This window comes from Peromyscus maniculatus, chromosome 19, assembly GCF_049852395.1.
Source record: "Peromyscus maniculatus bairdii isolate BWxNUB_F1_BW_parent chromosome 19, HU_Pman_BW_mat_3.1, whole genome shotgun sequence".
Classification (NCBI taxonomy): domain Eukaryota; kingdom Metazoa; phylum Chordata; class Mammalia; order Rodentia; family Cricetidae; genus Peromyscus; species Peromyscus maniculatus.
In genome coordinates this window covers 5,918,108-5,944,564 of record NC_134870.1, presented here as the reverse complement: position 1 = coordinate 5,944,564, position 26,457 = coordinate 5,918,108, and the positions used below count along the sequence as shown (strand labels likewise).

Sequence of the window (26,457 nt, the reverse complement as noted above, 5' to 3'; positions counted from 1 at the left end):
CAGTGCCCAGAGCATGCCTGGTGGATACGCACCTGGGATGGAAAGATCAAGGGCTCTGCGACTCTGCCAGCCTCAGAGCATGGCAAGTTTCATGAATGAGTTACAAATGCCTCCGTCCTGTTGGGCCTGTCTGAAGGGCGTTTGCCTCGCCCAATGCCAGGCATTGCTTTGCCTTAATTCGTCTGAAAGCAAAACTTGGCATCTGTTCTCTTTTGGCAGAAAGGCAAGCCCACCCCTCCCAGGCCATTCATTCTTCACAGGGCTGGAGTGGGGCAGGGAGGGGGTGTGTGCAGCCCCTCGGGGAAGCCAGGCCTGCTGGACTCCTCAGAGCAGGGTTTGTATCTGTACCAAGGGTGCAGGGGCCTCCGTGACTCTAACTCATGTCCTCAGAGCTCCAGCTGTTGAGATTCTTTGCTTGGTTTTTATTACATTAGTCTTCTGGAGAAAAAAAAAACATTTGAATCAGCAAGAATCAGTGTCCACGTGCTTTATTATAAATACCTCCAGGAAACCTAAGGTTATTCCATAGGACTACCCAAGTTACACGCCTACTTCGGTTTTGGCAGGAATCTGGAGGAGCACCAAGCAAGAGCTCACTCCCTATGCTTTGGGGGCCTTTTAGAAGCTGGGAACTCATTCACTCATGAGAGGGACCAGCTGGGCAAATCCCAAACTCTTAGGGAGTAAAGACAGAAAAAAAATGACCCATCCACACTTCCTACTAACAGCACCAGGCACGAGTTTTGGCGATCCTGATGTTTATAATAAATGTTTAGAGCTTCAGAGCCCCAGGCCCCGATTGGGGCCTCAGCTCTAAAGAAGACATCTCACTCTGCTGTATTAAGGTCCCACTCCTTCCTCTCCTGAGGAAACACCAGATGGAAGTCTGAGATTGTTAAAACAAAGATGAAGAAGAGACTCAGGTTCTGCTTCAGATAATGGGCTGGCCTTGTTCCTCCAGACCCAGCACTAGCCCTGTAAGGGAGCTCACAGCAGGCCAAGTGTGTCTGTTCTTGGTTATGCAGCCTCTTCAGTGAGGTTCCCAGCAGGTGTCCTGCATTGCAGAATGACCCCTTCCTTTCCATAGCCCTCCCCTGGGTTGCAATTCCTGAAACCAAGTTTGTCTTCTGTGCGGAGGAAATAGGTGTAGGGTGCTGGCTTAGCAAGGTTGGTTGTTCACAGCTTTGGGGTCTGCTGAACACCTCATCTGTCCCAGCATGTCCCTGGGCATTTCATATCAAATCATCTCAATGTGCAAACAGGTCACATCTTTGTCCATGCAGGTTCATGGCAGAGGACAGACAGCAGCTGCCCAGAACATGGCTGTGCAGCCACCCAGGGCCTGAGAAGATGCCTACCATAGGTCCTCCCTGCTCTTTCTCAAAATGACTCTTTCCCACCTCCTCCCTGGGGACCCTTACCAACCAGGACAGTGAAACATGAGAAGTGTGAATGTCCAGGAATTGTGACTCCCCCCCCCCCCAATACATACACACAGGTGCTGCTGTTGTGGAATACTAGCTTAAGATGTGTTACATTTGTTTATGCTGTGGAACATTTAATGATGCAAAGATGTGTTGTATTCTTTTATGTTGCATTTGTTTAACTCTGTAAAGCTGTCTAAAACACCTGATTGGTCTAATAAAGAGCTGAGGGGCCAATGGCTAGGTGGGGCTGGCAGGCAGAGAGAAGAAATAGGAGGAGAAATCTAGGCTCAAGAGAGAGAGAGAGAAGAGGAGTAAGAAAAGGAGAAGGAGAGGAGGACGTCTGGGGCCAGCCACCCAGCTACCCAGCCACCCAGCTACCCAGCCACCCAGCCACCCAATCACCCAGCCAGCCATGGAGTAAGAAGGAAAGACATAGAGAACAAAGAAAGGTAAAAAGCCCAGAGGCAGCCGGGCAGCAGTGGCCACACCTTTAATCCCAGCACTTGGAAGGCAGAGCCAGGTGGATCTCTGTGAGTTCGAGGCCAGCCTGGTCTACAGAGTAAGATCCAGGACAGTTAGGACTACACAGAGAAACCCTGTCTCGGGAAAAACAAACAAACAAACAAACAAACAAACAAAAAGCCCAGAGGTAAAACGTAGTTAAAGAGAAACTTGATAATTTAATTTAGAAATGCTGGCTAAAAAGGACCACATTACTCATGAATGCAGTAAGAATCAGCCTCCATGTATTTATTTGGGAGCTGGGTGGTGGGCCCCGAAGAGTTAAAAAACAAAACAAAACAAAACAAAAACCAACTACATGTTGCCCAGGTGGAAACATCTCAGACTGTAGCTATGGCAGCAAGGGTTCCGGGTATCAAGTCACACAGGCTGATGTCTCAGTAAGACAGTGTGGCTATAGTGACCTTCCCTCTGCCTTTTGGGTGGGTCCTCTTCTTGGAGACCTTCCTGGAACACACTCCAGAGCAGCTTCCACTTGGGCCGCATCCCAAGATGGGTACAGAGTAACCTATTTACCTTCTTCTACTACAGGTTCACAAGGCTGAGCCAGGAGTGATAGGGCTGACAGCTGATCTGGGAGTAGTCACACCCTAAAAGTCCATACACCCCTTGGAAGATGCCCCAAGGTGGACAGCTGGTTGGTTCCCTTTTAGCCTCTGACCTCTACAGAGTTACCTTTGGCCTGACCATCACTCAGGCCTCTTCTACCAACTTGCACAGTGACTGCCACTAATGTACAGGCTCTGCAGGCCTGGAAATGGATACTAACCATCAATCACACCCACAAATGCACAGCCAGCAAGTATATAACAGCCTTGGGACTCACTGAGCCAGGAGTCTCTGGAGTCAGAAGAAATGCCTCCTCTCAACCTCCACTCCCACAGGAGGCAGGTGAGGCTTCTAGACCACAGGTTAGCCCCCAGGCAACACCGAAGTTAGCCAGCTATTGGATAATTGCCCCTTGCGGTGCCGAAGGATCAAACTGGAAGCCTGGGGGTCTGGGGCAGGGAGGGTTTAAAGGAAAAATCTGCCCATGTTAGCTCTGGGCCCCGTGGCTTTGCTTGGGGAATAAAGGAGAATAATAAGATAGCCTTTACCCTGTGGATACATCCGGTCCCACGTAGGTGAGGACTGGGACGACATATTGCCATGTGGGGTGTGAGGAGTAGAAAAGGGTTACAGCAGGGGACCCATACAGCCCACGCTCTGGGAAGGACTGCTGTGACTGACGGGGGCTTGGCGGCCAGGGGAGTCACACTACGGAATTCACTGGGAAAGCCTTCACTAGGGAACGTGGTTTAAACGGCTCGAGTGATCTTGCTGGCTGCGAAGTTTATAAAGCAAATAAAAACAGTTTCGCATTTGGAGTTTCTACCCAACCATGCTAAGGAGGCACTCTGGGGAACAGGCATGTGACTCCAAAGGTGGCCTGTGGTGCCACCAACAGTCAGAGGACAGTGGCCAGGCCCTTCTGCGCCGGTTTGACTCCTGGGGACTTCAGGAAGTTAGCAAAGAAGCTAAACAAAAGGTAATGAAGTCCTTGATGATGGACTCCACGTCAGCATCCCTACCTGACAACTCAGAGGCTGAGAGCTCTGGGAGGGACGACCCTGTAGATGCTAAGACTTCTGACTCCGTGGGAACAGTCTCTGTCTACCCATCTCCTCCTGTGGGGTTGCAGTGAAAACGTACCCGTTATTTGTTACCAAACACCAGTCACCTGGGGGATCAATTGCCCAACCCCCCATGTGAGACTGTATCTACACCCTAACTCCGAAAAAACCCAGGAGGAGAGGACGGAGTGGGTGGAAGAGTCCCAGAAAGAGGGTAAGGGTTCTTTCTATGATGCCGTGGGCTCTGCAGGATTTCCCTTCAAATCTTGGCTCACTTGGGGATGGGATCATGGATGATTATCATGGAGGATGCTAAGTGGGAGCAGAAGGCAGTCACATAAAGACTCCGTCTTGAACAAAGGAACCACACTAGTTTGTTTCTGAAAGAGAAGATGCTTCCAATGGTTGAGAGAATCAGCATCAAGGAATGGACAGGAATAGACTACCCCTGTAAAAACAGGGCAGACGGGGAGAGGTGGAAATGGAGAAGGGGATGAAGAGCGAAACCACCAAGGGTGTCATAAAGCACCGTGTTTCCAACACCTCACACAGAAGTACGATCTTATTCGACCTTCACACGCAAACACAGAATTCAAAACACATCAACTGTTTGACCCGGTATTTCTTCCAGAATCGGTTAAAACCTCCCTGCATCTCCTTCTCCATCATTACTGTGGTGGCCTGGAAGACTGCAGCTCTGAACTTCAGCCCTGGTCAAGTGTTCTATTTCCCTTTTCCTTCTGAGGCCACTGAATAAGCAAAACCTTGCTTTCTGGCGGGCTGCAAGGCTGCAGGAAATGCCCTGCCGTTGTTACTGAGCCCTACAAAGACCAGATCTACTGGGTGACCATGGCATGACTGGCATCACAGTACAGAAGGGACACTTGGCTCTGTTCTTTGTGATCAACATGCTGGGATGTGAAAATGTTCAGAATCAAGAGAATTTGAGATGCGTGTTCTGTGCACGATAACTAGGGGTTCTGATAACCAACCTAGTTAGCTCCTGCACTCCTTAGCATGGCTTACAGAAGCTGTCATTCCGTACAGCACCAGAGATGTCCCAACCTTAGTAAACTAAGAATGCCCCCCAACTGGAGATATCGTGGTGCCTTTGTCCTGCCTAGGAAATCATGCTCAGCCTAATAGCTGTCTTGTGTTCCTCTAGTTGCTGTACAAAAGCCTGTCAGAGCAGATCTCCTGACATATATCTACACATCCTATCATATGAGGAGACATTCACGTAGCAATTCAGCAGTGTGTGTGTCTTCCTGGTGGGAATCATCTCTGAGTATTCCTCAGAATGTGATATACATGTCATAATTTTAAAAAAGGCCTAAGCTATTTTTATTTTTTTAAATACATGTTTGGTTGATTCAGTGTGTATATGAAGGGGTACACATGTGCCTGTGTGTGTGTGTGTGTGTGTGTGTGTGTGTGTGTGTGTGTGTGTGTGTGTGTGTGGTCAGAGGAGAACTTGAGGAGGTTGGTTCTCCTCTTCTGCCATGTAGTTCCAGGGATCAAACTCAGGTCACCCGTCATGGCAGCCAGCAGCAGCTTTACCCACTGAGCACAGGTCTAAGCTTAATAAACCCTTTTCTGTCTGAAGAAGATTAAAAAAAGAAAAAAGACACAGTTGCAGGGATGGCAGTCAAGGCAAACATCTCCCCAAGTGCTTGGTCCTTGCTTTGCCCTGGGCACACTCTATTCTAACCACCTGCCCAGAGACCTTATCCACTGTGAGAGAAGCTCCTAGGGAAGCTCTGTTCTTCGTTATCCTGGGATGTTGTATGAGATGTACCGTCTGGCGCAGTACTCATCAGAGTGTGCCACATGCATGTAAAACCAATGAACAGGAGAATTTGTGGCATGAGAACAGTGGTAGCACACTAGAGGATGAGTGGAAGAATGGTGTGAAATGGATCCAACTTACAAACAAGAACTCTATGGCCTGCAAGTGAAGGTGGGCTGCTGAGGGTAAGCTCTGTAGATGGGGAATGGGGAAATCAGTGCTTTACTGGGTGACTTGAACAAATGCTCAGATCAGATTCAGGCAGCTTCCAGGCCTAGTCCTGAGGGCACAGGGGCAGGTGAGTAGCCCCAGGGGATGACCCAGACTTTGCAGGGCCAGTTTCTGCTGTGTTGGGGCCACATACAGTGCTCTGACTTGGATCGTTGTCCCCAGAGTCCCATGTGCTTCAGGCTTGTTTGCCACACGTGACGAGATTAGCTGATACAGTCTTTAAGAGACCAGGCCTTCTGGGAGGAAGTTAGGTGGTAGGACCAACCCTTGAAGGAAATACAGAAACTTCACTCATCCTCATTTCATTTCTCTTCACTTCCTGGCTATCATGACATGAGTAGTGCTCCTATTACGTGCTCCCAGTACCAGCTCCAACCAACAGAGCAAGTAATCAGGACCAAAATTTGAAAGAGGAGCTACTATAAACCTCTTCTCTTCATGAATTACCTTAGGTATTCTCTTACAAAGTGAACACACAGAGATATTATTGTTCACCTGTAAAATGAGTTACCTGTATCAATACCTAAAACTCCTTTGGATATGTGTACATCTTACCACCTCACAGGCCCTATAAAATTCTGTGGCTAATCATGCATAACTAGCACCACCACAAAATACAAGAAAAGTCGTTTTTAACGATTAGATCAACTTATGGTCTTTTCTGTATCGAACACACAAATTGCAAGCCCAGTGCCACTTTGAGATCTTTGGCAGCAATTAACCATGCAGCTCACACATGATTGAGCTGGTATGATAATGAGTATTCAGAGATGGGTAATGCCTGGGGGGCACTCACCAACCTAAGACAGAGCACCTGTGTGGCCTGGGCAGGCATCTCCATGACGGGTAAGGTGACCTGCTGACGTCCCACACAACCCAAGTCAGAAGCTCATTTTTTAATAAAAGGGGGACCTGCAGGGTCCTGGCCCCCGTTTTGGGTAACTGTTGCCTTGCTTGTGAACCTTGACCTTGATATCCTCCCAATGCTAATTCCCTGCCAGGTTCCACCCTCCTGAATGCTTAAGGGAAGTTCCTTGTCTGTGTATCATGAATAATGGGCGTTAACAGCTTAGATGCAAGATTGTAAAACATCAGTAGCGAACTTCTGCCCTCCGGGGTCCTCCCATTGTGCTGTAAGCCTGTATTTAAGACCTCCTACCCTCTTCAAGAAATGACATTCGACATTTAAAATTTTATATATATATATATATATATATATATATATATATATATATATATATATACACACATATATATAATTGAATGAATACTTCGAATGTAATCTATGAATACCACAAATGTGATTAATATCATGAGTGTAATTTAAAAAATTAATTAATTAATTAAAAAAAGATCAACTTATGAATCAAGGAGAAAATTCTCAAGAATATAGTAACATTTTTTTTCACAACCATAAGCCATGCTAATAAATTCCCTCAGAAACCCATTCAAAAATGAACATCTTTAGTTAGTATTATCACTATCAGTGTTACTATCACAACTACGCTTATTTTCACAATGTCTGATTTCTATGAAAAACTTGTGAGGGAAATTTCTGAGGGCCTGGGAGATGGTTCCACAGATAAAGGGCCTGCGACGGAAGTGTTAGGACTGTGTTCAGATCCCCAGCACCCACATGAAAAGCTGGGCACGGTGGTGTGAGCCTACAGCCCCAGCGCTGAGATAGCGATGGGGAGGGACAGGAGCATCCCTGGGCCATGCTGAAAATGGTGAGCTCCGGGTCCAGAGAGACCAGTCTCAAGGGAAAGAGCAGCGAGTGGTAATGCTGGATAATGGACGTCTTCCCCTGGCCTCCACACAGGCCCAGAGACATTTGGATGGACATTAAAATGGAAATAGAGCAGGTGAGATGGCTGAGTGGGTAAAGGCACTTGCCACCAAGCTTGATGATCCGAGTTCAATCTCTGGAACCAACAAAGTAGAAAGAGAGAACCACTTCCCATAGATTGTCCTCTGACCTCCACACATATGTCATGGCATGAATAAACACACAAACACACAAATAGACATAGACACATGCAAATAAATGTGAGAAAAACAGAAATTCAAAATATAAAAGATGTGTGAAAAATTGCTTAGAAACAAGCAGACACTGCTAATGTCTCTTCTGACACAAAGAGAACTAGACTGCACGGTTGAGTGTCGCCCCTCTAACTGGCAGTGGGCGTCATTTCTCTTTGTGAGATGGCCTTTCCTTCATCTCAGCCCTCACTACACTTTCAGTGTGCTGAAGAATGCAGCCAGCTGTTTCACCAGTTGCTTTAGGTTTGGAACCACTGCTTACACCTGGCTTAGGAACTGACTTGTGTGGCCAGGCTGCCAATACATTTTTAAAAATAGTACCCGTGTTTCTAGAATTTGTGCATAAATCAAAATGCATTCTATATTTTTAGGCTAATGACCTTATCTCTCTGGGTTTCAGTTTCTGGTTCTGAAATCTGATTGTGGCCAAAGTTCACTTGTGCTTTGAGGATTCCTAAGCCTAGACGAGGTCTGATCCATGAAATTATGTAGTTATCAACAACTCTCTTATACTGAGAAGTCCAATACAGTTTATTTACTATAAATTAGTAAGAGTGTATTTGCACTGAAGTTCTTATCACTTAAAACACGCATGCCAATCACCTGGACATCTTGCTAAAATTCAGATTCTGATAGAGCCACCCAGTGTTTACATTTGTAACGGGCTTCTAGGTGATATTCATGCTGCTGGCCCATGGGTCATATGCTAAGTGACCTGACTACTGAGTAAAAGGCTCCATCCACGAAACATTACCAAGATGTGCTCTTGCCTGTGGTCAGCCTTTCCTTGTGCCTGTGACACTGCCATCTGGCCAGGTTGTCTGCAAGGGGACTCTAGCCTGGCCAGATACCCAAAAGATAGTTTAGCAGAAAAGCATTCTCCAAGGCATGGGTGTTCAGCAGGAAGAGTGAGTGTCTCATGGGTCCAGGTTGATGACAACACACAGGCAAACCTCCATAGAGACAGAACAAAGGCAGCACAAAAAGCTGGCCATAGACACAGAGGCCAAACATCTGGGGCACCAGAGTTAAAAGAAAGAGATTCTGATACTCCTGGGACAAATGGCCGCTAGTGAGCAAGCTGGGCCAGCAAGGTGGCTCAGCAGGAAAAAGCACTTGCTGCCAAGTCTGAGGACCTGAGTTTCACTCCTGAGAACCCACATTGTGAAAGGAGAGAACTGACTCCCATAGGTTGTCCTCTGACTTCCACATGTGTGTGAGGCTCATCATACACTAAACAAACGAATAAAAACATGACAGGTAGCTGCTATAATTTGCACTCTATGATGGAAGGCTCTTGTTCTCCTTGAAGTCTGGCTTAGAAGTATGGAAACTGTTACAAGAGTGTTAGGTTCTGTAACCTTCCACTAAATCCCATGAGTGTATGTCCTTGCATGTCCCACTGTGCTTCACAGCCCCAATGAAGGGCTTCTTTACTTTGGGACAATCTTTTAGTTTAGCCAGGATTTTTCTACAGGAAATAGGGCAAAAAATAAATTTAAAAGGTAGTTTAAATGTAGTATCATTTATGGTCATGTTTACCTCAGAGATGGTAAGATTTCATTCCAGATCATCCAGTCACACTTAGGGTGGCTGTGGTAGTTTGAATGCAATTGGCCATAGGAAGTGGCACTATTAGGAGGTGGGACCTTTTTGGAGTAGGTATGGCATTGTTGGAAGAAGTGTGGCACTGTGGGAGTGGACTTTGAGATTTCATATATGCTCAAGCCACATGCCCAGTGTCTTAATTTACTTCCTGTTGTCTTCAGATTAAGATGTAGAATTCTTAGTTCCTTCTCCAGCACCATGTCTGCCTGCATCCTGCCATGTTCCACCATGATGATAATGGACTGAACCTCTGAACTGTAAGCCAGCCCAATGAAATGTTTTCCTTTATAAGAGTTGCCATGGTCATGGTGTCTCTTCACAGCAACATAAACCCTAAGACAGTGGACAATGCCACTAAAAAGCAATAGAGGAAGAATGGAAGGGCCACAGGGCTGGCAATCTAATACTAGACATTAATTTCCTACAGTTCTAGAGGCTAGAAATCCAAAGTTAAGATCCCAGCTGGACTGGGATGAACCAACCCAATTGTCCTAGGCTTATGGTGGCCATCCCCTCCCTGTCTCTGTGTGTTGGCATCCTAATCTCTTCTTGAGAAAACATCAGTCACAATATATTAGGACCCATCCTCATGGCTTCATTTTAACTCTACTGTTTAAACCCTCTACCTCCAAACACAATCAAATTCTGAGTTAGTTGGGGGTTACGATTCAACATAGGAATATGGCTATGTGTCACAGTTCAGCTCCTAACATTGTCATGTTCTTCTTTGGGATGGCTGCTGGGCTGGTTAACCACTGTTAGGCATCAGTACAGCAATTGCCATGACAACTTTGTGAACTCTGCAACAGCATGGTCAATTAGATACAGTCACAGCTGGCCACGAAGGGACAGCAGTGCTAATTAGCTGATTAATGTCGGAGGGCAATGACATGCCGTGTGGTCTTATTGCTGGCCCTGTCTTGTTCTACACATTTATGGACAAGGATGAACACAGAAGCCATGCTGATGAAGTCTTTGGGAGACATAAGGCTGAAGTGGGTATGGCGAGACATGCTTGCAATCCTAGCACTCAGAGGGTAGAGATGGAGGATTAGGAGATTAAGGCCAACCTTAGCTTCACAGCAAGTTTACAGCCAGTCAGAATTACATGAGACTCTCTCAAAACAACCACAACTTTTGCTGAGAGGATTAATGACCTACATAGTTGCCTGAGTAACTTGAACTCAGATGTCTTCATCAGTGACAGTGGGATGTCTTGAAAACATCTGATAGAATAAAGACTAAACTGTACTTCCTAATGGTAGCACAGACAGGCTGAGAATACAAGCAGGCTGTGGTCAGGTGCATGGCCCTTGCTGTGGGCAACAGGAGATGCAAGGGAGGCTCCGCTGTCCTGCCAGAAAGAACGTGACCAATTAAGGGAGGGACACAACGGCAGTGGGACACGTGCCTTGCACTCTTCACAGAAGCCTCCGATTTGGCCTGTAAATTGAATGAGGATGCGGTGGAGGTGATGGGCTGTTGTTTCTTACAGTTGGGGAACTGAATGGGAAAGAAAGCTCAAATTAGATCTGTTAAGAAGCCCCTCCTGGGACCCAAAACCTTGGGACCAAGAATCAGACAGCAAGAGAACACTGTAAAGTTGAAAGAGGAGATGCCTCAGCTTTAACAGGGAAGGGAAATCCATGATTGAACATGTAGACAGGAGCCTTAGCAATAACCCAATACAAGAAACTATGTTAATCAGGGAATACTTGGCACCTGAACTGCTTGAATTGAGAAAGACTTTTAAACAAGCAATGAAAGAGCCTGTCACAGCCTAGCTCATGTGATTGTATTGGGCCTTGATAACACTGATTCTTTTAGTATCCCCTTAGCCATTCAAAAACAAATACGAATGGATGATGGCGAGCATTCAGAGAAGCTGCGCAGTCTCTAGAAAGTTTCTTTAAATAATGCTAACTGTGCATGTCTTCCACATTTGTAAAGCATGTGGAAGAACAGTAAGGACAGCCATTTCAAGAGTTTAAATACAGGCACTCCCTAGGAGTGGGAAAAGGCTGTTGGATGGAGACCCTAGTACAGGGGTGGACTATCTCCCACTGGAAATTCATAAATCATAAAAGATATTGACACTGCTTACTAGATTCATGCCAGAACTAGGTGACCAGCCCCTATTGCTGAAAGTACTACCAGCCTCAGCTGCAGGACATTTTAAAGATCAGCCTCCCTTCCTACTGGCTGGCTTCCATGCAGGCTGCTCAGGGAGAACCGTCACCAACAGTTCTGCTTGGCTGTGGACCCTGTGTGGCTACAGCAGCATCACGCCAGGCAAGAGGTACCCAGTGGAACGACAGCGGCATGACTGCCTTGGGGGAAACCAAGAGCTTTCTTATTAGATTCAAGGTTTGCTTCCTAGGAGGGAACTCACATCTGGTACTGTACTCAGGTCACGGGCCCCAGTGGGGAGACCATAGCTGTTTTTGTAAGTGGAAGTGATGTACCCGTCAAACTGCCTTCTATACATGCGTCACTGCTCCACAGGTCACCGCTGCTGCCACCCTTAGTTGGTCATGGAAGGAAATCCACATTTTTACAGTGGGAGGGTGTACTGAAAATATTCCTAACTAGTCAATTTCCTGGGAAAATATGACTGCTGCAGTGACCCAGGGCACTGATGCTCAGCCACAGAAGGAGAAAAACAACCAGGCAGTTATATCTCCTCCTCCAAGACTCAGGGAATATCATGGAAAGTGGGACAGAAAGAATATATATAGAAGAGGTAGTGTTGTGTAGCAATCTCCTTTAAATTGAAATATTTCATCCTAAAGAGAGACTCGTTAAGACTCCAGAAGTAAATGAAACTTAAAAACCTCAGTTAATAACTTGAGTCTCAGGAAGTTCCTAAAATTTATAAAATTCACAAGACCCTCTCACTAAGGTTATAAAAATAGTAATGGTGACTGACAAAGAATTTCCTTAAGAATAAAAGGCTAATGAAAGATAGAAAAGTTTTCTGAAGATGTTCATTTGTATATGTGACTAGGAACACCAAGATGGCAGCATTGTTTTAAGCACAGCAAAGACATTTCTCAGGAAGAGCCACTTATAAAGACTTTTGGGTCTAGGTTGAAATGGAAGAGAAAGGGAGAGAAATAATGATCGGCATCTTTATATACTTTAAGATTCTAATTTCCCGGTCTAAGGAGATATAACATTAGCCCAGTCATGTCTTAACAAACTTGAGATTTCACTATTTATTTGGGAAGCCAGAGATTGAAAGTACAAGACCCATTAGAGATACAAAAATCATATATAGTGTGCTTCTATAGTTGGCTGAAGAGTGTCCTCCCTAAATTCAGGTCCACTGGAGCCTCAGAACACATTACAGGAAAAAAAAAAAAGTACTTACAGAAGTTATTTCTAAGAGTCAAGATGAGGTCATATCAGATTAAGCATAGACCAAAATCCAATGATTAGAGTCCTTTTGGGAAGAGAAGATATAAAGACCCAGAGAATCCATGTAAGGACAGAAAAGTTCTGTTGTCACAAGCCAGTCCCTACCAATAGCCAAGAGACAATGAAGGTGTTTCCTCTAGACCCTGAGGAGAGAGTGTGGTCCTGCTTGGAGCCCTGCATTTGGACTTCCGGAACTGTGAGAGAATAAGTTTCTTTTGCTGCATGACTTAGCTTCGTTTCCTGTTGCTGTGATAAAATACTCTGACAAAAGCAACTTAAGCGAGAGAGTTTATTATGGTCCACAGTTCAAGGAGGTAGTCCACCAGAGCAGGAACGCCAAGAAGGCTGTGGCTGAAAGCAGCTGGTCACATCCCATCCGCCATCAGGGAGCAGAGTGATGCTCAGTGCCTTCCCTCCACTTGACAAGGGTCCAGGATCTCACACAGGAAATGGTACCATCCACAATGGGTGGGTCTTTCCATCTTAATTAATGCAATCAATATGATCCCCACAGGCATATCTCAAGCTACATCTCCCAGGTGATTCAAGATTCTATGACACTGACAATCAGCACCAACCATCTGTGGTAGTTTGAATGAGGAATGTCTGCTTTAGCTCAGGTGTTTGAACACTTAGTCATCAGTTGGTGACATTGTAGAAATTATGGAACTTTTAGGACCATGAGCCTGGCTGAAGGAAGTCACAGAAAAGACTATTGACCATTTATCAATTGTCTCTCTCCCTTTAGTAGTAGAGGCAAACATATAATTTTATAAGAATAACATTACAAAGAGCTGTGTGATGAGAGATATTTATATCACCAACTAAAAGTTAAGGTTTCTTTGGATAGCATCTTAGTTACCTGAAGGCAGACATGGTGCTGAAGCAGAAGACAAGAGTTTACATCAGATCCATAAGCACAAGGAAGAGAGATCAAGAAAACTCAGTGACTCGGGCTTCTGAAACCTCAGTCCCTAGTCACACACCTCCCCCAACAAGCCGCACCTCCCAAGCCTTCCCAAACAGTTCTACTAACTGAGAACCAATTATTCAAACATAGGAGCCTATGCATGCCAGTCTCATTAAAACAACCACAGAGAGACCCCCTCAGCCTTAGGACTGGAGTCCCAACACAAAAAGCTTCAAGAAGGCAACTAGAAAGTCTCTTTCTTTTCTTTTCATGAAAAGCCTTCATTAATACTACAAACAGAAAAAGTTCTGAGTCCCATGGCATCTACCTCAAGGCTTACATTTCTATACTACCTTTCAATCTGCTAAATAATTTGCATAGAATTACAGTAATTTTTCTCCCACATTACCTCAGCATGTAAAGGGTCACTGTTAGTAATGAGACAGGAAGGATATATTTATCTTGTCCCTCAGGTCAGCAAGATGAAATAGTTTAAGCAAATCTACATGCTCCTTGAGGGAACAAGAAACATGGCCTCCACATCACCCTGAGTGATGGAAGTGCACAGCTTTATTTTCTCGCTCCTGCTGGTACTGTCCCTCAGCCTTCCCCGGTGTCTCCTGTGGCATGTTCAGAAGCACGGAGTGCGGCATCAATAGACTGAAAACACCTATGGCTGGCACAGGAGGCTGGAGAGAAATGCACCAAATGCACCACAGGGGTGTGTTCTCCTTTTCCTTACAGTTTTGTTGCCAAATTTCCTAATTAAGACTATATGGTTCTTATAAGCAAAGGAAAAGCTTACAGGTGACACTTGTAGTAATTTCCCTTTTAGTAATTTCTTTGAAACAACAAATTGTGAAGAATTTATCTAGACCAAAGTGAATCCTTTACCAGTCTTGTGTACTCTTTGAATTTTGGGAGTTTGAACAGTATGAAAATATTACTTGCCTCCCCCTTACATTGCCAATGTTATCTCCCATTTTTATTATTCTCCACGGTTCTCAAAAATTAGCCAGAGTAATTGTTTTCTTTATCTTAATTATACTTAAGATCAAGTGGCATGCTTTTATGCCTCATGCTGTTTCCTAAAGCCCTAGAATCTATGACTCGAGGACAAGTGAGGTGGCTCAGCTAAGCAAACCTTGACAATCTGAGTGTGATACCCAGAACCCACATAAAGATGCAAAGAAAGGACGAGTTCCTGGGTGCTGCCCTCTGACATGATTACTGTGGCACACATTTTTAAAATTGTCCTTTTCCAAAGCCAAGACCAATATTTATTTCCTCACTGAACATAAGTGATCCACTTAGTAATATATTTCTTCCCTAAAGATGCTGTGAAACCTATCCTCATAAGTTTTGGAAAAGAGTGCATGTGGCCATGTGTTAGCATTTGTGCAGGTATTCTGTATTTCTGACAAGAGCACCTTTCCAGGACACACACTGCATCTTGTTTCTTTGTCCTGCATATTACCTCACTGACAGAAGATTACTAGAGGCTTGATGAGTAGTTTGGGGATCTTGGCAATTCCATCCACCATCACACCTAGGAATATCAAATTTATATCATCCCTGTTATTTGTTCTGCTCTTTTGGGGGCCCCGCCACCCAGGTCCCAAATAAATCACACACACAGGCTTATTCCTAATTATGAATGTCCGGCCTTAGTTTGGCTTGTTTCTAGCCAGCTTTCCTTAACTTATATTATCCCATCTGTCTTTTGTCTCTGCACATTTCCCATTCTCTTATTTCTGTAAATCTTACTCTTACTCCATGGCTTGCTGTGTGGCTGGGTGGCTGGACCCTGGCATCCACCTCCTTCTCTGGCTACTTCTTTTTCTCCTTCCTAATTTCTCCTTCTATTTATCCTCTCTGCCTGCCAGCCCCACCTATTTCTTTCTTCTGTCTCACTATTGGCTGTTCTTTATTAGACTATCAGGTGTTTTAGACAGGCCCAGTAACAGCTTCACAGAGTTAAACAAATGCAACAGAAACAAAAGTAACACACCTTAAAATAATATTCCCCCACAAGACCTACTCACCATTTTTAGTTGAGAATATAAATTGCACAGAGAAGTGGGAGTGATCTTGAAGTCAGGTTGGTTCATGGTGGGAGGATGATGCCAGTGAAGCGTCAGAGTGATAACCAACCGACATAGTGTGTCCTTTCCATCAGTGACTTTTCTCCTTCCTCATCACCCACCCCAGTAATATGCACGGGATTTCCCTCCTCTCCTGTTTCTCTGACAGTGCTCATTTGGTGGAGGAATAGAGGACCCCACAGACATATTTTGGTGGATTTTTCTCATGAAACAGTGTGACTTACAAATAGTAAACAAACACATACTATTTACAGAATAGTAAATAAAGTAAATCCCTCAAGGGAAGTTTGTTTTCCCCTAAAGATCACAGCAAGATTTTACTAGCACAGTTGGTCTGGAAAACGATAGGTGGAATTAAGAATGGAACTGGGAAAATCAGTTAAGTCAGTAAGCTGTCACATGCTTACATAAGAGAGTAAGAACATAGGAACTTCGTGGAGTGGTATGTATGCAACTGATAAAAGTGGACAGATCTTGAGAAGAGAATGGATGTGCTGGGGAACCTTCAGAAGAATTTCGGTGTGCCATTTTATACTGCTTCAGTGTGCCCTATATGTTTATATAATGTTTTCAATTAAAATTTTGGAAGGAATGGCAATTACTGCTTCCAACCCTACAGGAAACTTAGTAAACAAAGTCAGAAATGTGGATAATCATCTTTTTTTTTTTTTTTTTTTTTTTTTTTTTTTTTTGGTTTTTTCGAGACAGGGTTTCTCGGTGTAGCTTTGCGCCTTTCCTGGGACTCACTTGGTAGCCCAGGCTGGCCTCGAACTCACAAAGATCCGCCTGCCTCTGCCTCCCGAGTGCTGGGATTAAAGGCGTGCGCCACCACCGCCCGGCTCGTGGATAATAATCTTAGTTATGGTTTCTACTGCTGTGATGAGACGCCATGACCAAAAGTATTTGGGGAGGAAAGGATTTATTTGACTTATATTTCCAGAATCACATTCCACTGAGAGAAGCCAGGAACTCAAGCCAGGCAGGAACCTGGAGGCAGGAGATGATGCAGAGGCCATAGAGGAGTGCTGCTTATTGGTTTGCTCAGACTGCTTTCTTATAAAACTCATGACCACCAGCCTAGGGATGGCACCACCCACAATGGGCTTGGCCCTCCTACATCTATCACTAAGAAATTGCCTTACCAGCTTGTATACAGCCTGATCTTATGGAGACATTTTCTTAATAGAAGTTCCAACTCCTCTCAGATGACTTTAGTTTTTGTGTCAAGTTGACATAAAACTATCCAGAACAGTGGATAAGCATTGTGACAATTAATCTTAACTTGTCAACCTGACTGGATTTATTCACCATGGAAATACACTTCTAGGTGTGTCTATAAAACTATTTTCAGAAGTTTTAAACTGAGCAGGGAAGAGCCATCCTGGATGTTGTCTACATTACCACTTGCTGGGGGTCCTGGACTGAGTAAAAATGAGCTGAACACTAGCACTCACCTGTTTTCTGACTGCAGATACCACATGACCATCTATTTCACATTCCTGCTGCCATGCCTTCCCAACCTTGATGGATTGCTTATCTCTTACACCATGAGCCAGAATAAACCCTCCTCCCTTAAGTGACCTCTGATTGGGTATTTTGTTGCAGGAACAAGTAGCTAATACAAGGATGAAGCTCAGTGTTCAAATGGCAAGACTCTGAGTTCAGTCCTCATAAACACACACACACACAGAGCGAGAGAAAGAAAGAGGTGGTGGGGGGAGGGAGAGAGAACACACCAGCCTGTTGAATGGCCCTCTGTATTAGTCACAGCCTTCTTATAGCTTCCAGTACCAGTCTCAATGGCATACACAGGAATCTGTAAATCTTAGATTTTAAATAATACACCAAGGGTTGTGCATTTAGCCAAGTCCAGTTAGGCAGGATGTAAAGCTGGGTCATTTAAAATCTCCAAGCAACAAGCATTACCCCCACATTGTTTCCTGCTATAATATGTGATATGCTGCTCTGAGTGGTTTACACACAATCACAATCATTTACTGAATTCTCACAGCCACCCCATAGGCCAAGTACTTTGTTTTTTTTTTCCCAGACAGGAAACAAAAGTAAAGTAAAGTAATTTGCCCAAGGTAACTGTTGCAGGTTTTCTATTGCTGTGATAAAACACCACGAGCAAAAGCAAGTTGGAGGAGGAAAGGGTTTATTTCAGTTCACAGTTCCACATCACACAGTCCATTACTGAGGGACGTCAAGACAGGAACAGGCCAGGAACTGGAGGCAGGCGCTGAAGCAGAGGCCAGAGGAGTGCTGTTTACTGACTTGCTCAGCATGCTTTCTTACAGCACTCAGGGCCAGTCCAGTGGTGGCCCCACCCAGAGAGCTGAACTGTCCCACATCAATCATCATTCAAGAAAGTACACCACAGGCAATCCTGGTAGACACACTTTCTGAATTGGAATTCCCTCTTCTAAAAAGAACTGTAGCTTGTGTCAAGTTCACACAGAACTAGCCAACAGAATTGGCTGTGATTAACAAGAGACCAGAGCCACTAATGGGAAACCTTTGTTTTGCTGTGACAATTGATACTGGTCAACTGGAGCTGAGAAATCAGCAGTGATTAAGAGAAGACAGGCATTACTGAGGTGACATCTTCTGCAAGTGTTTCCTCTGGGTCGGCACACAGAAGCTGTGTTCCAGAGGCATCCAGGGATGTATCATATGCTGTTAGCTGATGTAGGTAGTGTAAGAGTCACTCAGTAACACTGGTTTTAAAGGTGTGAAGTGTTCATGGAGAGCAGCTGAGTCTTGGTACTGTGTGGTGGGTGACAGTCCCTGAGGAGAGGCCACGGGCGAGGCACAGACTTAGGTGCTGCAGAGACCCAGGACAGAAGGTCTCATGGAGAGAAGTGGAGGCCTGGCACTATGTGGCAGCATTAGAGTCCTGGAGGAGAGGCCACGAGAGGCTAACTGGCAAAGTTACAGGCAAGCTGCAGAGATTTTGAAGCATTTTGAAGATGTCAGTACCATGGGATGACCACCGAGAACTTGCTGTAGGGGGGAGCCAGCTTGAACCTATGAGACAAGCTGTGTGTTGCAACATAGGCAGTAAACTTGATCAAGATGACCCTTCACACGCTTTCCCAGAAGCCCGTCTCAGACACTGACAGGTGAGACAGAGTATCCATCACAAGAGGAACGGTGCGATGTAAACGCTCTCTACCAGGTCATATTCAGACGTGTGACACAATAGAATTTCCCCCTGCAGAATATAACTGGAACTTTTGAGGGCAAATTTGTAGGCAGACACACTCAACTGATTCATTCTACAACAGACAAAGTAATAAGGTCCAAGTTGGCACGTACCTGAGTCCTGCACTTTCCTAAAAACAATGCCTTAACACTGCTGTGTTTTCTGCTCGAACCATGGTGTCACCAGTATAAAGTCTTAATTCTAAAGAAATTTCTCTTGACCAAATTCTAGTGAAACAAACCGCGTCATGTATAAATCTGAAGGGGTTTCTCGGTTTGAAAAGTGCTTGTCGGGCCAGTGAGATGGCTCAGCAGGTTAAGGACGGTTGCTGGCAAGCCTGACGGTCTGCAGTGATCTCCAGTCCCCATAATAAAGACCAACTTGTGCAAGTTGTCCTCTGACCTCCACCCGTGCATGCCTGTAAACACACACACACACACACACACACACACACACACACACACACACACACACACGATTTAGTGGGTAAGAGTGCTGCTGTGTAAACGTGACAACCTGAGTAGGATCCATAGCACTCACATTAAAAAAAAAACAATCAGGTCTCTGCCTCCCCAGTGCTGAGATTAAAGGGTTAGCATACATAAGAATGAGTTTCCTCTCTCTTAGCTGAAGAGGATCGCTAAAGCAGGAAGGGTCACCGTGAGGATCAAGAGCTTAATAAGAAGATCAAGCGAGTCCCAGCGGCGGCCCACAGAGGTAGACAGGCCCGGCGGCAAAGACAAGCAGACGCAGGTAGGCCTGCGGCGGGGGACGGTGGAGGTAGACGGGCCCAGCGGCGGCAGCCACAGGGATATTCAGACCCAGCGGCAGCCGGCAGAGACATTCAGGCCCAGCGGCGGCCCGCTGAGGTAAACGGGCCCGGCGGCAGCGGCCGACAGGGACATTCAGGCCCGGCAGCAGCCGGCAGAGACATTCAAGCCCAGCGGCGGCCCATAGAGGTAGACAGGCCCGGCGGTAGAGACAAGCAGACGCAGGTAGGCCTGCGGCGGCGGCCCGCGGAGGTAGACGGGCCCAGCAGCAGCCCGCTGAGGTAGACGGGCCCAGCGGCGGCAGCCGACAGAGATATTCAGGCCCGGCGGCAGCCGGCAGAGACATTCAGGCCCAGCGGCGGCCCACAGAGGTAGACAGGCCCGGCGGCGAAGACAAGCAGACGCAGGTAGGCCTGTGGCGGCGGCCTGTGGAGGAAGACGGGCCCAGCGGCAGCCCGCTGAGGTAGACGTACAGCGGCCGACAGGGACATACAGGCCCGGCGGCGGACCGCAGAGGTAAACAGGCCCAGGGACGGAGACAAGCAGACGCAGCTTGGAACAGGGACGCCCCTAACCCCAACATCTGGGGAAGAAGCTATCTCCGTGGGTCAGAACCAGAACGAATCTGAACACTCCGTCTGAGGACAACCCAGGGCCCAGCTGCTGATCCTGTGAAACCCAACAACTTGGAGGTGTTGGTGAGACTACCCTGCTCAGCTGAAACCCATCTGGGAGAGGATTCAGATGCCTACAGTTTAAAGTCTGAAGAAACAAGATCAGCTGAGGAGTTGACAAATGAACAAAAAGTGACCTGAGAACACAGAAGAAGGCGCTACCCAGACACCAAACCAGATCACCAGAATCATAAGTATATAATTCACCGATCGAAATCAGCTGCCCCTGAAGAAATAGCCCAATAGCACCAATTTAACCAAGAACCCCTACTAAACCAAGACTAAAAATTAGAACAAGAGAGGCACTCTCAGACACAGACACCACCTGCACCTCACAGAGGAAGAGATGAGTAGGCGCCAGTGCAAAAATACAGGCAACAACATAAAGACCTACATGGCAACATCAGAACCTAGTGATTCTACACCTGCAAGACCTAAACATACCATGACAGAAGAAACAGAAGAAATCAACCCTAAAAATGACATTAAGAAGATGATAGAGGCCCTTAAAGAAGAAATAAAACATTCCCTCAATGAGGAAATAAAAACTTTCCTTAAAGAGGAATTGAAAAACTACCTTAAAGAGGAAATAAAAACTTTCCTTAAAGAGGAAATAAAAAACTCCCTTAAAGAGGAAATAAAAACTTCCCTTAAAGAGGAAATGAAAAACTCCATTAAAGAGGAAATAAAAAACTCCCTTAAAGAAATGGAAGAAAAAACGAACAAAAAATGGGAAGAAATCAAAGAAAGCCAAGAAAAAGCAATTAAACAGATGAAAGAAACATTCCAAGATCTGAAAAATGAATTTGAGACAATAAAGAAAACACATGCTGAGGGAATGCTGGAAATAGAAATCCTGACAAAACGAACAGGAACTACAGAAACAAGCATAACCAACCGATTGCAAGAGGTGGAACAGAGAATCTCTGACACTGAAGACACGATAGAGAAAATAGATTCGTCAGTCAAAGAAAACAATAAAGACAAAAAAGTCCTAACACAAAACGTCCAGGAAATTTGGGACACCATGAAAAGACCAAACCTAAGAATAATAGGGATAGAAGAAGGAGAAGAATACCAACTCAAAGGCACAGAAAATATATTCAACAAAATCATAGAAGAAAACTTTCCTAACCTAAAGAAAGAAATACCTATGAAGATACAAGAAGCTTACAGAACACCGAATAGGCTGGATCCAAAAAAAAAGTCCCCTCGCCACATAATAATCAAAACACTAAACACACAGAATAAAGAAAAAATATTAAGAGCTGCAAAGGAAAAGGACCAAGTAACATATAAAGGCAAACCCATCAGAATAACACCAGACTACTCAATAGAGACTATGAAAGATAGAAGATCATGGACAAACCTCATGCAGACACTAAGAGACCATGGATGCCAACCCAGACTATTATACCCAGCAAAACTCTTAATCACCATAGGCGGAGTAAACAAAATATTCCAGGATAAAACCAGATTTAATCAATACCTGTCCACAAACCCAGCCCTACAGAAAGCACTAGAAGGGAAAATTCAACCCAAAGAAGCTAAACACATCCATGAAAAATCAAGCAATAGATAATCCTACACCAACATACACCACAGAAGGACAACACAACACAACCAAAAAAATAACAGGAATTAACAATCACTGGTCATTAATATCCATCAATATCAATGGTCTCAACTCACCTATAAAAAGACACAGACTAACAGAATGGATTAGAAAACAGGACCCATCCATATGCTGCATACAAGAAACACACCTTAACTCCAAAGACAGACACTACCTCCGAGTAAAGGGCTGGGAAAAGGTTTTCCAAGCAAATGGACCTAAGAAACAAGCTGGTGTAGCTATCCTAATATCTAATAAAATAGACTTCAAACTAAAATCAATCAAAAGAGACCAGGATGGACATTACATATTCATCACAGGAAAAATCCACCAAGATGAAGTCTCGATTCTAAACATTTATGCTCCAAATACAAAAGCACCCACATTCATAAAAGAAACACTACTAAAGTTTAAAACGCACATCAAACCCCACACATTAGTAGTGGGAGATTTTAACACACCACTCTCACCAAAAGATAGATCTACCAGACTGAAACTTAACAAAGAAATAAAGGACCTAACAGATGTTATGACTCAAATGGACCAAATAGATATATACAGAATATTCCATCCTAACACAAAAGAATATACCTTCTTCTCAGCACCCCATGGAACCTTCTCAAAAATTGACCACATGCTTGGACACAAAACAAATCTCAACAGATACAAAAAAATTGGAATAACCTCCTGTATTTTATCAGACCACCAAGCCTTAAAGTTAGAACTCAATAACAACAAAAATTATAGAAAACCCACAAACTCATGGAAACTGAATAATACCCACCTGAAACATCAATGGGTCAAGGAAGAAATAAAGACAGAAATTAAAGAGTTCCTAGAATTCAATGAAAATGAAAGTACAACATACCCAAACTTATGGGACACTATGAAAGCAGTGCTAAGAGGAAAATTCATAGCTCTAAATGCACACATAAAGAAGATGGAGCAATCCCATACCAATGAATTAACAGCACAACTGAAAGCTCTAGAACAAAAAGAAACAAACTCACCCAGGAGAAATAGACGCCAGGAAATAATCAAATTGAGGGCTGAAATCAACGAAATAGAAAACAAGAGAACAATACAAAAAATCAATGAAACAAAGAGTTGGTTCTTTGAAAAAATCAACAAGATAGACAAACCACTAGCCAAATTAACCAAAAGGCAAAGAGAGAACACCCAAATTCACAAAATCAGAAATGAAAAGGGAGACATAACAACAGACAATGAGGAAATCCAGAGAATCATCAGATCATACTTCAAAAACCTGTACTCCACAAAAATGGAAAACCAGGAAGAAATGGACAATTTTCTGGATAAATACAAAATACCAAAATTAAATCAAGACCAGATAAACCATTTAAATAGACCAATAACCCCTAAAGAAATAGAAACAGTCATCAAAAGTCTCCCAACTAAAAAAAGCCCAGGACCAGATGGTTTCAGTGCAGAATTCTACCTGACTTTCAAAGAAGAACTAATACCAATCCTCTTCAAAGTGTTCCACACAATAGAAACAGAAGGAACACTACCAAACTCTTTTTATGAGGCTACAATTACCCTGATACCCAAACCACACAAAGATGCAACAAAGAAAGAGAACTACAGACCAATCTCCCTCATGAACATTGATGCAAAAATACTCAACAAAATAATGGCAAACCGAATCCAAGAATACATCAAAACAATCATCCATCACGACCAAGTAGGATTCATCCCAGGGATGCAAGGATGGTTCAACATACGGAAATCAGTCAATGTAATACACCATATAAACAAACTGAAAGAAAAAAACCACATGATCATCTCCCTAGATGCTGAAAAAGCCTTTGACAAAATCCAACACCCCTTCATGATAAAGGTCTTAGAAAGAATAGGAATACAAGGAACATTTCTAAACATAATAAAAGCAATTTATAGCAAGCCAACAGCAAACATCAAATTAAATGGAGAGAAACTCAAAGCGATACCACTAAATTCAGGAACAAGACAAGGCTGTCCACTCTCCCCATATTTATTCAATATAGTACTAGAAGTTCTAGCTAGAGCAATAAGACAACAAAAGGAGATCAAAGGGATACAAATTGGCAAGGAAGAAGTCAAACTTTCACTATTTGCAGATGATATGATAGTATACATAAGTGACCCCAAAAACTCTACCAGGGAACTTCTACAGCTGATAAACTCCTTCAGTAAAGTGGCAGGATACAAGATCAACTCAAAAAAATCAGTAGCCCTCCTATACACAAATGATAAAAGGGCTGAGAAAGAAGTCAAAGAAACATCACCCTTTACAATAGCCACAAATAATATAAAATACCTTGGGATAACACTAACTAAACAAGTGAAAGACCTTTTTGATAAGAACTTTAAATCTCTAAAGAAAGAAATTGAAGAAGATATCAGAAAATGGAAGGATCTCCCATGCTCATGGATAGGTAGGATTAACATAGTAAAAATGGCAATCTTACCAAAAGCAATCTACAGATTCAATGCAATCCCCATCAAAATCCCAACACAATTCTTCACAGACTTGGAAAGAAAAATACTCAACTTTATATGGAAAAACAAAAGACCCAGGATAGCTAAAAGAATCCTATACGATAAAGCAACCCTTGGAGGCATCACCATCCCGGACCTCAAACTCTACTATAGAGCTATAGTAATAAAAACAGCTTGGTACTGGTATAAAAACCGACATACGGACCAATGGAATCGAATTGAAGACCCTGACATTAATCCATGCACATATGAACACCTGGTTTTTGACAAAGGAGCCAAAACTATACAATGGAACAAAGAAAGTATCTTCAACAAATGGTGCTGGCATAACTGGATGTCAATATGTAAAAGATTACAAATAGATCCATATCTGTCACCATGCACAAAACTCAAGTCCAAGTGGATCAAAGACCTAAACATAAATCCAGTTACACTAAACTTAATAGAAAAGAAGATAGGAAGCACTCTTGAACGCATTGGCACTGGAGACCATTTCCTAAATAAAACACCGACAGCACAGACCCTGAGCATAACCATTAATAAATGGGACCTCTCAAAACTGAGAAGCTTTTGCAGGGCAAAAGACACAGTCAATAAGACAAAAAGACAGCCAACAGATTGGGAAAAGATCTTCACCAACCCCACATCTGACAGAGGATTGATCTCCACAATATATAAAGAACTCAAGAAACTAGACATCAAAGCACTGAACAGTCCAATTAAAAAATGGGCTAAAGAGCTAAACAGAGAATTCACAAAACAAGAACTACAAATGGCTGAAAGACATTTAAAGAAATGCTCAACATCCTTAATCATCAGAGAAATGCAAATCAAAACGACTCTGAGATACCACCTTACACCTGTTAGAATGGCTAAGATCAAAAACACCAATGACAACCAATGTTGGAGAGGATGTGGAGCAAAGGGAACACTCCTCCACTGTTGGTGGGAATGTAAACTTGTACAACCACTGTGGAAATCAGTATGGCGGTTTCTCAGAAAATTAGGAATCGAACTACCTCAAGACCCAGCCATCCCACTCTTGGGCATATACCCAAAGAATGCTGATACATACCATAAAGATACATGCTCATCTATGTTCATAGCAGCACTATTTGTAATAGCCAGAACCTGGAAACAACCTAGATGCCCATCAACGGAAGAATGGATGAAAAAAATGTGGTACATATACACAATGGAGTACTACTCAGCAGAGAAAAACAATGAAAGCATGAAATTTGCAGGCAAATGGATGGAACTAGAAAATATCATCCTGAGTGAGGTAACCCAAACCCAGAAAGACAGTTATGGTATGTACTCACTCATTGGTGGATTCTAGATATAAAATGAACAATCAGACCACAACCCATAGAACCATAGAGGCTATATATATATAGCATGGAGGTCCGTAGGACGACTGTGGCATATAATAAATTTCAGTTTTACTCAATTATTGAAAAAAAATAGCCAAATGAATGGAAACACATGAACTATGAACCAAAGACTGAGGGGCTCCCAGCTGGATCAGGCCCTCTGAATAGGTGAGACAGTTGATTGGCTTGATCAGTTTGGGAGGCATTTAGGCAGTGGGACCAAGTCCTGTGCTCATTCCATGAGTTGGCTGTTTGAAACCTGGAGCTTATGCAGAGACACTTGGCTCAGTCTGGGAGGAAGGGACTGGACCTCCCTGGACTGAGTCTACCAAGTCGATCACAGTCCTCGGGGGAGGACTTGTCCTGGAGGACGGCTTCCAGCTGAATGCCAGAGGAGACGATCTGTCCATTTTTAGCAGGTTTGAAGGGAGGATCTGCTTCAGGTGTAGTCTGGAAGGTTCCTTGGTATGGCTCATGAACACAGAGCTCAAAGATACCGTCTTGAGAAATCCTCCTTGGTACCATGTGACTGGAGCAGAGGAATTTGAATTTGGCAGGAGATTTTCTACTGGAGAGACCCTCACTTTGGGGTAATGGTCCTGATCCAGACCCAGAGTCTGGAAGCTTCACACTGAGTTGGTGACTCC

General features: G+C 44.0%; 1 protein-coding gene across 1 annotated transcript in view; it reads right to left on the bottom strand.

Moving 5' to 3' along the window:
• Positions 1 to 290: 290 nt before the first annotated feature.
• The window catches only part of Taf4b (TATA-box binding protein associated factor 4b), a 149,305-nt gene continuing 123,138 nt past the window's right edge, over positions 291 to 26,457 (bottom strand). The window contains exon 15 of the mRNA XM_076554765.1: positions 291 to 438. Within this exon, the coding sequence (XP_076410880.1) occupies positions 379 to 438 (60 nt within the window). The 3' untranslated portion in view covers positions 291 to 378. The remainder of the gene's footprint in view (positions 439 to 26,457) is intronic.